This window comes from Podarcis cretensis (genome assembly GCF_951804945.1).
Source record: "Podarcis cretensis genome assembly, chromosome: 4".
Lineage (NCBI taxonomy): Eukaryota > Metazoa > Chordata > Lepidosauria > Squamata > Lacertidae > Podarcis > Podarcis cretensis.
Window position 1 is genome coordinate 9,828,839 of NC_137173.1, and position 13,946 is coordinate 9,842,784.

General features: G+C 45.4%; 1 protein-coding gene across 4 annotated transcripts in view; it reads right to left on the reverse strand.

The window, feature by feature from the left end:
* The window catches only part of GDPD4 (glycerophosphodiester phosphodiesterase domain containing 4), a 42,616-nt gene that overhangs the window by 10,251 nt on the left and 18,419 nt on the right, over positions 1 to 13,946 (reverse strand). For 3 of the 4 annotated variants that reach the window (XM_079973808.1, XM_079973805.1, XM_079973806.1), the window contains 7 exons: positions 12,038 to 12,131; positions 11,011 to 11,070; positions 8,777 to 8,875; positions 7,909 to 8,002; positions 5,409 to 5,558; positions 3,821 to 3,899; positions 1,917 to 2,067 (listed from right to left, as the gene is read on the reverse strand). In XM_079973808.1, coding sequence (XP_079829934.1) covers positions 1,917 to 2,067; positions 3,821 to 3,899; positions 5,409 to 5,558; positions 7,909 to 8,002; positions 8,777 to 8,875; positions 11,011 to 11,070; positions 12,038 to 12,131 — 727 coding nt within the window. The remainder of the gene's footprint in view (positions 1 to 1,916; positions 2,068 to 3,820; positions 3,900 to 5,408; positions 5,559 to 7,908; positions 8,003 to 8,776; positions 8,876 to 11,010; positions 11,071 to 12,037; positions 12,132 to 13,946) is intronic. The other variant, XM_079973807.1, reaches the window with a different exon arrangement.

Sequence of the window (13,946 nt, forward strand, 5' to 3'; positions counted from 1 at the left end):
GACTTTCCAATACAGGGTTGCTTTCAGGTGTCTTCTAAAAGTTGTGTGCCTCTTTATCTCCTTGACATCTAATGGGAGGGCGCCACCACCAAGAAGGCCCTCTGCCTGGTTCCCTGTAACTTTGCTTTTTGCAGTGAGGGAACCACCAGAAGGCCCTCAGAGGAGGACCTCAGCATCAATGAGGGGTGGTATAAATGTTCTTTAAATGTGTGGCATCAGTGTGACAGAATACAGACTAGTAGCCTGTTCACACTATGCTATACAGTTGTACTTTGGAAGTCAAATGGAATCTGTTCCAGAAGTCCGTTTGACTTCCAAACCAAAGCGCAGCTTCTGATTGGCTGCAGGAAGCTCCTGCAGCCAATCAGAAGCGGTGGAAGCCCCGTCGGACGTTCGGGTTCCAAAGAAGGTTTGCAAACTGGAACACTCACTTCCGGTTTTCAATCGTTCGAGAGCCAAAACGTCCAAATACCTCTTCTCTTTGGCAATCACTCATAGCCAAGCACAGTGGTACCTCGGGTTAAGTACTTAATTCGTTCCGGAGGTCCGTACTTAACCTGAAACTGTTCTCAACCTGAAGCACCACTTTAGTTAATGAGGCCTCCTGCTGCTGCTGTGCCGCCGGAGCACAATTTCTGTTCTCATCCTGAAGCAAAGTTCTTAACCTGAAGCACATACCCTTTTTAACTTTGTTGCTAATACCACTTGTTTTCAATCCAACATCATTTTAACATTCATTAATTTTGTAATACTTCTTCAGGTAGTCTTTAAATTTCTTGCAATCTTCTTCCACCAACTCTTCTCCCAGATCTCGGATTCTGCCAGTCATTTCCGCTAATTCCATATAATCCATTTGAGCTTTTTAAGCAGAGGTTGGGTGGCCATCTGCCATGAATGCTTTAGCTGAGATTCCTGCACTGCAGCGGGTTGGACTAGATGACCTTTGGTGTCCCTTCCAACTCTACAATTCTATGGTTCTATGACTTCTCACTGCTATGGTGTCTGGCCTGCGTCTGTAACATCAGTATGGCTTTGCAGGCTGTGTTGTAAGTTTATCCCTTCCCATAATGATTCTGTGATGAACTGGTAACCCAGTCAGATGAGTAGGGTAAATAATAATACAGTGATACCTCAGGTTACAGACGCTTCGGGTTCTGCAATTTCCGGTTTGTGCACCACGCCGAACCCAGAAGTACCGGAACGGCTTACTTCCGGGTTTCGGCACTTGCAAATGTGCAGAAGCGCTAAATCACACTTTGCGCATGCTCAGAAGTGCTAAATCGCAACCTGCGAGTGTGCAGACGCGGCGCTGTGGGTTGCAAATGTGCTTCCCGCATGGATCACGTTCGCAACCCGAGCGTCCACTGTAATAATAATAATAATAATAATAATAATAATAATAATAATAATAGTAAAATCACTGGTTACCCAGACCTCATTGCTGGTTAAGAAGAGACGCTCGTAACAGTTCAAACTTCAGGGCCCTCAAAATGGAAACCATTGTGGCCTAAGGATGTCTATGGGATGGGGTTGTCTGGGTGAGTTGTAAGTCTGGGTGACCTCAGAGCAGAGAGAGGGAGTTTGGGTGAGCTGTAAGAGGAATGGGTTGGAGAGGCATACAGGAGAGTTGGTGAAGTCCAAGGGGAATGGGGGTTTGTTGAGTGAGGGGGGGCTGGGGAGAAGAGTGAATATGGGGGGCAACGTGGGTAAGGTGTATGGCGAATGGTGGGTCATTTGGGTGAGCTCTCAGGCAATCAGTGGTAGCTTGGGTGAAGCTGAGCATGCAGGGGCCTGAGCCGTAGTTGGAAACATGGGCAAACCTGCTCTCGGAAGGCTATTCCGCTGCTCAGCTCCCCAGAAGCCAACTTGGGAGATATGGTGGGCTGAGTTCCACTTCAAGTCCCGTTCAAACATACCTCAAAGAACCAATTTCCAGAGTTCAGCTTCTCCAGTTCACTCCAAGGGAAGTAGGCAGCTAGCACCTTTGCCCACGTGCGATTGACAGCCTCAATGTTGGTGGTCCTTTCTAACGTCTCGTCGTGCATGAGGAAGGGGACGCCGTCCAAGCTGTTCAAAACAGAAAAGCAATTTCACGCGTCACGCTTGGGGTCTTAGGTAGGCCATTCGCGAGGCTGCCTGAGAACAGCTGAGCTGTGCCACATATTCTCTACGGTTCCAGTTTTCAGGAGAGAGTGGGAAACGTAGTGTAGCTACACACACACAGAAAAAGATTATTTTCTTTGGCTGCATGCACAGCATACATTTAGGGACGTGGGTGGCACTGTGGGTTAAACCACAGAGCCTAGGACTTGCCAATCAGAAGGTTGGCAGTTCGAATCCCCGTGACGGGGTGAACTCCCGTTGCTTGGTCCCTGCTCCTGCCAACCTAGCAGTTCGAAAGCACCTCAAAGTGCAAGTAGATCATTAGGTACCTCTCTGGCGGGAAGGTAAACGGCGTTTCCGTGTGCTGCTCTGGTTCGCCAGAAGCGACTTAGTCATGCTGGGCACATGACCCGGAAGCTGTACGCTGGCTCCCTCGGCCCATAAAGCGAGATGAGTGCTGCAACCCCAGAGTCGGCCACAACTGGACCTAATGGTCAGGGGTCCCTTTACCTTTACCTTTACAGCATACATTTAAAGCAATCGCCTTCCCACAAAGGATCATGGGATTGTACTTTACCTCTCAAAATCCCCAGAACCCATAACAAACAATAGTTCCCAGGATACTTTGCAGGAAGCCAGGTGCTTTAAATGTGTGGCATGCATTTCATGTGTCATTTCACATACTCCACCCCACCAAATCTGCTGTGGGTCATCTGGGTCGCCACCCCACCCCACCCTGACCACCTGTTACGTTTCAGAGGGGATCTGGTTTGAGGAATGATATGAGGGACAGCAGGTGAGAGGAAAGGTCTATTGCTCTAGTGGAAGTCATTCAGTGATTTATTTGGACGGCTACTAACAACCATGGCTATGTTCTGGCTCCACTGTCAGAGGAATTATGCCTCTGAATAGCAGTCTCTGTGAATTGCAGGTGGGCAGAGTCCTGATGAGCTCATGCCCTGCTTGTGGGCTTCTCACACGCCCTGTGAGTGGTAAAGGTAAGATAGGTAAAATACCCCAGGACGGTTCAGTCAAGGGCATCTATGGGGTTGCGGCACTCATCTTGCTTTCAGGCCGAGGGAGCCGGCGTTTGTCCATAGACATGTGGCCAGCAGGACTAAACTGCTTCTGGTGCAACAAGACACCGTGATGGAAACCAGAGCACATGGAAACGCCATTTACCTTCCTGCCGGAGTGGTACCTATTTATCTACTTGCACTGGTGTGCTTTCGAACTGCTAGGCTGGCAGGAGCTAGGACAAAGCAATGGGAGCTCACCCCGTCACGGGGATTCAAACCGCCGGCCTGAAACCATTGATATTTGAGGGAGCAGGCTAGCGGGCGGGGCCCATGACTTACATCATAGGAGCCTACACTGTTGCTGTCTGTAGCTTTAATTTATTTGTTTTTTTATCTTATATTTTGGAAATGTACATCCTGTTTTTTCCCCTTTAATTTTTTTAATTTTTTAATTTTTGGGGGGGCCCCCAAGAGAGTGGGGCCCTAAGCTATAGCTTGTTTAGCTTCAACGTAAATCTGGCACTGGCCCCTGGCCTGATCTAGCAGGTTCTTAAAGCAGCACCAAGACGCCAGCGACAGTTTGTGAGTTGAAAGGGATGGTTTAAACACAGCAGGCAGTGATGATCCCTTAAGACAGCAGAGCACGTATGGAAAAAAAAGACTGACCCCATCTGGGAAGCTGTGCTCCAGAAGCTCACCTAATTTTGACATCCGTCTCAAAGCCGATAGCACCGTAAGCGGCAGTTTTTCTGAACGACATCTCTGTATTTTCAGGAGCTACCTGTTATATAAATGAGAGAAGAAGACATGACGGATGGGCCAACAGCCCCAATCCCTGTTTTGCAACCTCCTTGATCATTTCCTGGAAAGGAACTCTGAGAATGCTGGGGGGGGGGGGTGAAAGTAATTTTTATTTGATTTTACAGGTGTAACATTTTAACAGTATAAAATGCATACTCAGATTTAGAGATTCCTCTGAATCTCTAGACTTCCCTCCATCCTCTCCGTGGGGTCCTATTGTCATGTTTTCCAACTGCATATTATTTCACCATCAATGTTTTAATATCTCTCCATATTATCCAATGTATTTGTTACATTTACAAGTGTTGTTAAAATCCTGCTAATGTTTCCGTTTGCTTACAGTGGTCTCTTAAATAAATTACAAAGATAATTTAAATTTCTGAAAGTATAGAACAACATGTTTAAAGTGAAGATGAAATGAGATAAAGATGTTAAGAGGATTAAGTAAATTTTATGAGATTTTATCTTGGAAAACCGTTACAATGATATATCATGAAATTCAGACAAGGGAATTTGAGGGAGTCATTTAACAATGTTACTAAGATTAGACCAAGTTTAGTTATGATGTTTGTTTGTTTGTTTGTTTGTTTGTTTGTTTAAAATTTTGGAAAATCAATAAAAATTTTGAAGAGAAAAAATAAATTACAAATATTTCCCATTCTTTCTTCAAATGAATTCTGAGAATGCTTCTGACTGGCCTGGACAGAGCTATGGGAGAGTGTGGAGAAACAAGACAACTGCACACTTGTAAAATTCACTTCTTCTTTCTGCCTCTGGCCTTGGCCACTCGTGGCATATGGCCCCTGGAAAGCTAACCTGAATTAAATGTGGCCCTCGAGCTGAAAAAGTCCCCCCCACCCAGGCACTGTACAAATATTTGCCACGGCGGTCTTGTGTACTGTGTAATGGCGCACATGTTGACTGTTGTCCGAAGTCCCTAGTTGAGTATGACCAACAGAAACATCCAGTATACCTGAAGGAGCGTCTCTACTTCCATTGTTCTGCCCGGACACTGAGGTCCAGTGCTGAGGGCCTTCTGGCGGTTCCGAGAAGCCAAGTTACAGGGAACCAGGTAGAGGGCCTTCTCGGTAGTGGCGCCCACCGTGTGGAACGCCCTCCCACCAGATGTCTAAGAGAAAAATACCTACCAAACTTTTAGAAGACATCTGAAGGCAGCCCCGTTTAGGGAAGCTTTTAATGTTTAATAGGTTATTGTATTTTAGTGTTTTGTTGGAAGCCGCCCAGGGTGGCTGGGGAAACCCAGCCAGATGGGTGGGGTATAAATAAATTACTATTATTATTATTATTATTATTATTATTATTATTATTATTAAATGGTGGCAAAGGAGCTTTTCATCAGGCGAGGAAAATGGTTTGTATTTCTTTAAAGGTTAAAAACAAACCAAATATCCGAAAGAGGAGGAAGCGTAATGGCGTCAGGTTATTCTGAAGTCCTGCCCCCCCCCCCCCGCCTTCCAACTCAACCTACCATTGGTGCTCCTCTGTGGCCAATCAGGTGCGGCTTGGGACCCAGTGCCCCCTTCTCCATAATACAGGGAGAATGGAACCCCAGGGGTATGAAGAGAAGGCAGAGGAGGATGGCCAAGTAGGGGGAAATAATCAATACCTGCAGAACTGAACAAAACAAGAATAGTCATGGTCTTTGCTATGCTGAATGGGAAGGGGGACAAGTCCAAGAAGGAATGAATAAGTATTTGCTGGTCTGGGTCATGTCATGTTTCTCACCCTCAAGTCCATTTTCCTTTATTTCTTTGCCCTAATATGCAATTAAATAAAAATAAAAATAAACCAGCAGGAAACCCCACATTTCTAAACCATTTTCTTTTCCTTCCAGTAGCACTTTGTTGTTGTTTAGTTGTTTAGTAGTGTCCGACTCTTCGTGACCCCATGGACCAGAGCACGCCAGGCCCTCCTGTCTTCCACTGCCTCCCGCGGTTTGGTCAAACTCATGCTGGTAGCTTGGAGAACACTGTCCAACCATCCTGTCCTTTGCTGTCCCCTTCTCCTTGTGCCCCCCATCTTTCCCAGCATCAGGGTCTTTTCCAGGGAGTCTTCTCTTCTCATGAGGTGGCCAAAATATTGGAGCCTCAGCTTCAGGATCTGTCCTCCCAGTGAGCACTCAGGGCTGATTTCCTTCAGAATGGAGAGGTTTGATCTTCTTGCAGTCCATGGGACTCTCAAGAGTCTCCTCCAGCACCATAGTTCAAACGCATCCATTCTTCGGCGATCAGCCTTCTTTATAGTCCAGCTCTCACTTCCATACATCACTACTGGGAAAACCATAGTTTTAAATATACGGACCGAGACCAGCAAAGTTTGTTATTGGCATGAGCAGTAGCACACTGCTCATACCAATAACAAACTTAGTTGGTCTCTAAGGTGCCACTGGAAGGAATTATTATTATTATTATTATTTTGTTTCGTCTATGGCAGACCAACACGGCTACCTACCTGTAACTAGAAATACAGGTTGTTAGTGGATTCTCTCTCAAAACACGCGGTTTGAAACTTGATGCCTTTCTGACGGGTCCCATGTCAAAGTCCTCTTGAGGACCACTTGCTATGAAAAGTCAGACCCCCCCCCACCCCCCCACTCTAGAGGGTGGTCCCACGGCACTGTGGGGGCGACTTTGTGGGGCTAGTCTGCATGATGCCTGAGTCCCCTTGGTCCTGAAGCAAGCAAGCGTTAAATTCTAATGGAGGATTCCATCCTTCAACTAGTCAGGCATATTTCTTTGCGAGAGAACGGCCATCATTTGCATAACAAAAGAAGTGATGGGGCCCTTTGGGGCAAATAATAATAATAATAATAATAATAATAATAATAATAATAATAAATTTATTTATACCCCACCCTTCCCAGTTCAGAAAACCGGGCTCAGGGTGGCTAACAACAAATTTAAAACACTTAAACACAGCATAAAATACAATATAAAACATGAATAACAATAAATTCAGAATTCAAAAATCAATTTAGGGGGGAAATCCATCCAATAAACATTAGATGATCACCAGGGCTAGCTGGCTAAATTGGTCCTTTCTGGGCCAGCGAGGAGACCAGGGGAGAATTAGCTGTGGGATCCCAGAGTAGGTAATCTTCCTAAAAAGGGGGAGGGGAGGAAGGGGAATAAAAGATCAGGCTAAGTTCAAATTGAAAGCCAGGCGGAGTAGCTCTGTCTTACAGGCCCTGCGGAAGGAAGTTAAACCCTGCAGGGCCCTGGTCTCATGGGACAGAGCATTCCACCAGGTTGGAGCCATCACTGAGAAGGCCCTGGCACTGGTGGAGGATAATCTGACTTCCTTAGGGCCTGGGACCTCTAAACTATGATTATTCATGGACCTTAAGGTCCTCTGCGGGGCGGACCAGGAGAGGCGGTCCCGTAAATACGAGGGCCCTAAGCCACAATGGGCTTTAAAGGTCGAAACCAGCACCTTAAACCTGACCTGATACTTCACCGGGAGCCAGTGCAACTGGTAAAGCACTGGGTGAATATGCTCCCATGGCAGGGACCCCGTGAGGAGTCTTTCCCCCACTTCACCCAGCTGGTATCTAGAGGGACAGTTGCCCAAGCAGTTGTGTGCGAGCTGAGAGCAGAAAACAGGCTGCAGGCAGAAGCCAGAGAGTGAGAGCCATGCTTACTTTTAAGTGGCCCCCTTACTTTTTAGGAGGGGGAAAGTGCGTCTTATAGAGCGAAAAATATGGTATGTGTAAATAAACCATACATCTTAAAGACACCACCGTTTCCGCTGACTCTCATTCCAAGAAAACCAAACTTTTGGAAAGTACCTGGAACCCCTCGGATCTTGTGCCACTTGGAGACTGGGAAGGAGGGGCATGCAAGAAAACTTTGTGGCAGACCCATGCCAAGGACCCCGCTGAAGTCAGACACCTTCCCCCAGGAGCAACAGCCCCAGCCGCTATCTGCAAATATATGTTCATTTTAGCAACCAGAGCTCATTCTACCTTTGTTGTCTGTCCAGAAGAAATGAAGAGCCACTGGCCACGCCAGGAGGACCATGATGAATACGGCAACCATGTGGAGGAAGGGAGCTGTGACCTGTTGGGAAGACAAAATGTCCCCATGAGACGCTTGGGGCAGAGACATCACCTTGCCAGCAAAGGTCCGTATAGTTAAAGCTATGGTTTTCCCAGTAGTGATGTAGGGAAGTGAGAGCTGGACCATAAAGAAGGCTGATCGCCGAAAAATTGATGCTTTTGAATTACAGTGCTGGAGGAGACTTTTGAGAGTCCCATGGACTGCAAGAAGATCAAACCTATCCATTCTGAAGGAAATCAGCCCTGAGTGCTCACTGGAAGGACAGATCCTGAAGCTGAGGCTCCAATATTTTGGCCACCTCATGGGAAGAGAAGACTCCCTGGAAAAGACCCTGATGTTGGGAAAGATGGAGGGCACAAGGAGAAGGGGATGTCAGAGGACAAGATGGTTGGACAGTGTTCTCAAAGCAACGAGCATGAGTTTGACCAAGCTGCGGGAGGCAGTGGAGGACAGGAGTGCCTGGCGTGCTCTGGTCCATGGGGTCACGAATAGTCGGATACTACTAAACAACAAATTGACACATAACTCTTTAAAAACACACACACAAAAATGGAAAACTAGCGAGGTCCCAATGAAAGAAGAATGGCAGCTTAAGCCGACAGAATATACGCAAGTCATAGACTTAACATATAGAATAAGAGAACAAGGGGAACATATGTTTAGAGAAGACTGGGAAAGGTTTATTGAATATACGGGAAATAATGGTGTAGAGCTGAAAACGCTGGCAGCATGAAGATAAAGCAGCATGAAGATAAAGCCTAGCAGTTTTCTCACCTGAAAGGACAGATAGAAGGTGCTCCACTGCACAGTCCAGAGAAGCGTTACCATGGCAAAGGCAAAGCAGGAGAAACCCAGGGCCAACAACGTCGCGATCTAAGGGAATCAAACATTAAAAACAATTTCTCCCCCCCCTTTTTTTTAAAATATATTTAAATATATAATATAAAAATATAACATAAAAATATAATATAATATATTAAATATATTAAAATAAATTCAAAAATATATAATTTCTATTGAATGTTCTGCTTTACAATTTAAGGTACTCATTTTTACATCCTTAAGATATCAATGACTTCTTTCTTTTGATGGCTCATTTTACATATCAAAAATCCCTGCATATTTTACAAAAACTATACCATTCAGTATTCCCTTATTGCATCCCTCAAAATTATTTACACTGTTGAATTTATCTTCATGCTGCCAGCATTTTCAGCTGTATGCAGTTATTTCCCATATATTCAATAAACGTTTCCCAATCTTCTCTAAACGTATGTTCTTCTTGTTCTCTTATTCTGTATGTTAAGTCTGCAAGCTACGCATATTCTGTCAACTTAAGTTGCCAATCCTCTTTGGTTAAGACCTCGCTCAATTTCTTTTTAAAAAAATATTTTTTTTAATTGGCTTTTCATAATTTTACATATTTTAACAAATCCATTTCAAACATTAAAATACAAGGTTCCTTTGAACCATCAGACCTTCTTCCCTCCCTCCATGGGTTCCATTATTTAAATTTAAGTTTGCTGTATCTTTTACCCTTAACCATCTGTTTAATAACGATAATTATCATAAATAATTCCACATTACAAGTGTGATTACATCTCTGCCAATGATTTTAACTGTTTACAGTGGTCTTTTAAATATTTTATAAATTTACTCCAGTCTTTAGAGAATACTTAATAATAATAATAATAATAATAATAATAATAATTTATTATTTATACCCTGCCAATCTGGCCCAGCCACTCTGGGCGGCTTCCAACAGAATATTAAAATACAATAACCTATTAAACATTAAAAGCTTCCCTAAACAGGGCTGCCTTCAGATGTCTTCTAAAAGTCTGGTAGTTGTTGTTCTCTTTGACATCTGAAGGGAGGACGTTCCACAGGGTGGGTGCCACTACCGAGAAGGCCCTCTGCCTGGTTCCCTGTAACTTGGCTTCTCACAGTGAGGGAACCGCCAGAAGGCACTCGGAGCTGGACCTCAGTGTAAAATGATGGGGGTGGAGACGCTCCTTCAGATATACTGGGCCGAGGCCATTTAGGGCTTTCATTTTTTAAAAAAATAATATTTATTCAAATTTTAAAGGTTACAAAAGGAAAAAGAAAAAAAATAAAAATAAAAAAGACAGAAAAAATACAATCAATTAAAAAAGAACAAATCAATACATAGCTTTCTTTCCTTTACTTATTTCCTTGACCTCCTCACACCTCCCATTTTTGTATTCTAATTCAAATTGTTATTTCAGCAAATCCTTCCAACCTTGTTTTTATCTTAATAATTTGTCTTAATATACTATAATTTTACATTCTCTCTTTCACTAATTCATTTTTACTTAATCCTTTATGTCATTTCTGCCAAAACCACATAATTTTCTTTTTCCAACATCTTCCTAACAATCCTTAAGTTTACAATATTTTTGAAGATAAACTTTAAATTTTTTCCAATCTTCTTCCACCGACTCTTCTCCTTGGTCCCGGATTCTGCCAGTCATCTCAGCCAGTTCCATGTATTCCATCACCTTCATCTGCCATTCTTCCTGAGTGGGTAGATCTTGTGTTTTCCAATACTTTGCAATGAGTATTCTTGCTGCTGTTGTGGCGTACATAAAAAAAATTCTATCCTCCTTTCGCACCAATTGGCCGACCATGCCCAAGAGAAAGGCCTCTGGTTTCTTCTGGAAGGTATATTTAAATACCTTTTTCATTTCATTATAGATCATCTCACTCCAAGTAGAGGAAATTATGTTGTGCCCAAGTCTTGCTTGTACGTGGTGCATTGAGACACCTGGTTGACCACTTTAAGAATAGGAAGCTGGACTAGGTGGGGGTTTGACCTGAACCAGCAGAGCTCTGTTATGATTTGACACAGTTGCTCTGCCGCTGGTGCCCTTGCCAGTCTCAGCTACTCTTACGGCACTAGTTCAGAGGGTGATCCGGTTCCTACACAGAGACTTGGGCCTGAAATCGTTTTATTACAAGGAAGGGCAGCAGGTTAAACAATTTACCTTGTGACTCCAGTGCAGATACAACTGCTGCCTCTCTGATATCAGACACACCGCTATGATCTGTGGAAACAAATAATAATAATAATAATAATAATAATAATAATAATAATAATAATAATAATTTATTTCTATCCCGTCTCCCCAGCCAAAGCCGGGCTCAGAGCAGCTAACAACAGTAAAAGTAACACAGTTTACATAAAATCACAATCTATTAATTGAAATACATTCTAAAATCAATTCATTCTAAAATCAATTCAGAATCAAATTAATGGCAACCATTGGGCTAGAGTTCTATGAGGATTACCAAAGGAGGGGGCATGGGTTTCGATTAAATTCATTTATTGCCCTTCATCCGAAGATCACAGAGCAGTTAGAAAAGCACAAAGCTACATGAAATTGGGAACTGAGCCAATCTGAAGATCATTTGATATGCTGAGTATATGAAGATGAGTCCGTCTAGTCCACAGCTGTTCGCTCCAGTGATCGCCAACTTTTTATGGCTCTGGAGACACATTTGGAAATCTAAGGAACTCTCATGGGCACCACCGAATATCTGTTTCACAGGAGAAAGTCAGGTGATGCTCAGAAACACACACACCTCAAACAGGCAAACTCCCCACCAAAGCTTCAAAAATTGGGATGAATGGGAGGCCTAGGTGGGCTTTGCAGAGGGTGTCTGAGGGTGCCATGTTGGAGACCCCATGTCTGTTCAGAATAGCAGCAGCTCTCAAGGGTCTCTCAAAGAATCTATTCCTGTTCCGATACTGCTATCAAATATCTCCTTATATCTTTGGGGTGAAAGGCCAGGGGCAAATCTGCTAAAACAAATCAAGGGACGTTGGGTGTTGAACCCAATACTTTCTACAAGCGATGTGCGCATTATGCCACCTACACGGCCCATGACTCCAGTCTTCACAGATATGGTTCCCTCCCAGAGCTTTTACAGCCTCAGTGCTGCACCTTGGTTTGGCTGCCAACCTGAACCATCCCCTTGGCAAGCCTTTAATCTAAAGAGAGTTGTGCTTACCAGTAATAGCAAGAGATAGGTGAAAACGACGGCAGCGAGGATCAGGAAGACGGCAGACCAGTGAAACCAGAAGCCCAGGTTCCCATAATTGTACCTAAAAATGCGATGCAAACTTGTTACGTATAGGAAGACCCAGGGTTCTAAATCTTGAAAGGCAGGGGCTCATCGTGACAGCCATGTCCCCGTGGAGAGTCCAAACATTTAAGCAGGAGAAGAACATAAACAGCTGCCTTATATTGAATCAGAGCAATGGTCCATCTAACTCACAGGTGTCAAACACAAGGCCCGCGGGCCGAATCCGGCCCGCCAGACCTCGTCATGTGGCCCGTGTAGCCAGCAATTCCTGGTGTCCGTAAGGGCCGCCCCTCTTCCCCCGCAAGCCCTTTTATCAATGACAAAGGCAGGAACGCTCCTTCCGCGCCTGTCCGGCTCTGCAAAAGGCAACCCTTTCATGCGCTTGATTTGCAACCCAACCCAGCCGCGCGGTGCCCTTTCGGGTTTCTCCCTCTCCTCCTCGCCAAGCCCCGAATCGAGCCCGCCCTCCGCTGTCAAGGCCTGTCTGGCTCGCAGTACCCATTGCGGCGCTTGCTTCTGGGAAATGCGGACCGCTTCCCGGCTCTCCACCCTCGCTTTGCCCGCTTGGACGGAGCAAAGCACACGACACCGGCTGCGCCATCGCGGGGTCCGCGCGCGTAAGAGCCGCCGCTGCGCATGAGGCTAGGGATCCTTCTCTCTCTCCCTCCCTCGGTTCACCTTTGGCCCTGATCGGAGAGGCCTGATCCCGGGCCATCGCTCGCTCTTCCCTCTTGCACGGGTCACTCACCCGCCGCCGCCTCCTCCTCTCCTCCCAGAAAGAAAGGCTGGGTGCGGGAGGGTCGCTGCACCTTTAAAGTCCTGAACATTTTCTGCAGTGTGTACAAACACCAAGGTCTAGCCGTAAAGTTAGCAAGCCTGGGCCCTTGTTAAGGTGGGCTGGAGGAGGGTTGGCTCGGAAAGCCGCGCGGGTCGCTCTGTGCGCGCCCCCCTCCAAGCAACCCACGCGCGACGGGTGCTGGCTGAGCAAGGTTGCTGCTGCAAAAAATAAATAAAGAAGGCACGAAAGCAAAACCCGCGCGCCAGGGGAAGCTTGGCCGGAGGAAGCCGAGCAGCGGCGGCGGACACATAGTCCTACAGATACAACCGGCCCTTTGAGGGTGACCAAACTGCTGATGCAGCCCCCGATGAATTTGAGTTTGACACCCCTGATCTAACTCAATATTGTCTACACTGGCTGCCAGCAGTTCTCCTGGAATTCAGACAGAGAGCTCTACTTAGAGATGTGAGGATCAAACCTGAGAAACCTGAGACCTTCTGCATGCAAAAGAGGTTTTCTACCAATAAGCTGCAATCCTTCGCAATGAAGGGAGAGGAGTGGGAAATAATGCATAACATAATGCCCAATTGATAGCTGTGAATTTGTCTAATCCTTTTTGAAGCTGCCCAAGTTGGTGGCAATTCTACAAGGCAGGCTTAAGCAGTACAGTGGTGCCTCGCAAGACGAAATTAATTCGTTCCGCGAGTTTTTTCGTCTTGCGATTTTTTCGTCTTGCGAAGCACGGACTTTGGAAAAGCTTCAAAAATCACCAAAGTCTTCAAAAACCTCAAAAAAGGCTACCACACCGCGTGCTATGAGTTGCTCCTCGAAGTGAATGCACGGTTTTAAGAAAAAGGAAACAAACTTGCAAGACAAAGGAAACAAACTTGCAAGACGTTTTCGTCTTGCGAAGCAAGCCCATAGGGAAATCCGTCTTGCGAAGCAGCTCAAAAAACGAAAAACTCTTTCGTTTTGCAAGTTTTTCGTCTTTCAAGGCATTCGTCTTGCGGGGCACCACTGTATGTGGACCAAGAACTCCCAGAAGTGCAAGCTGAA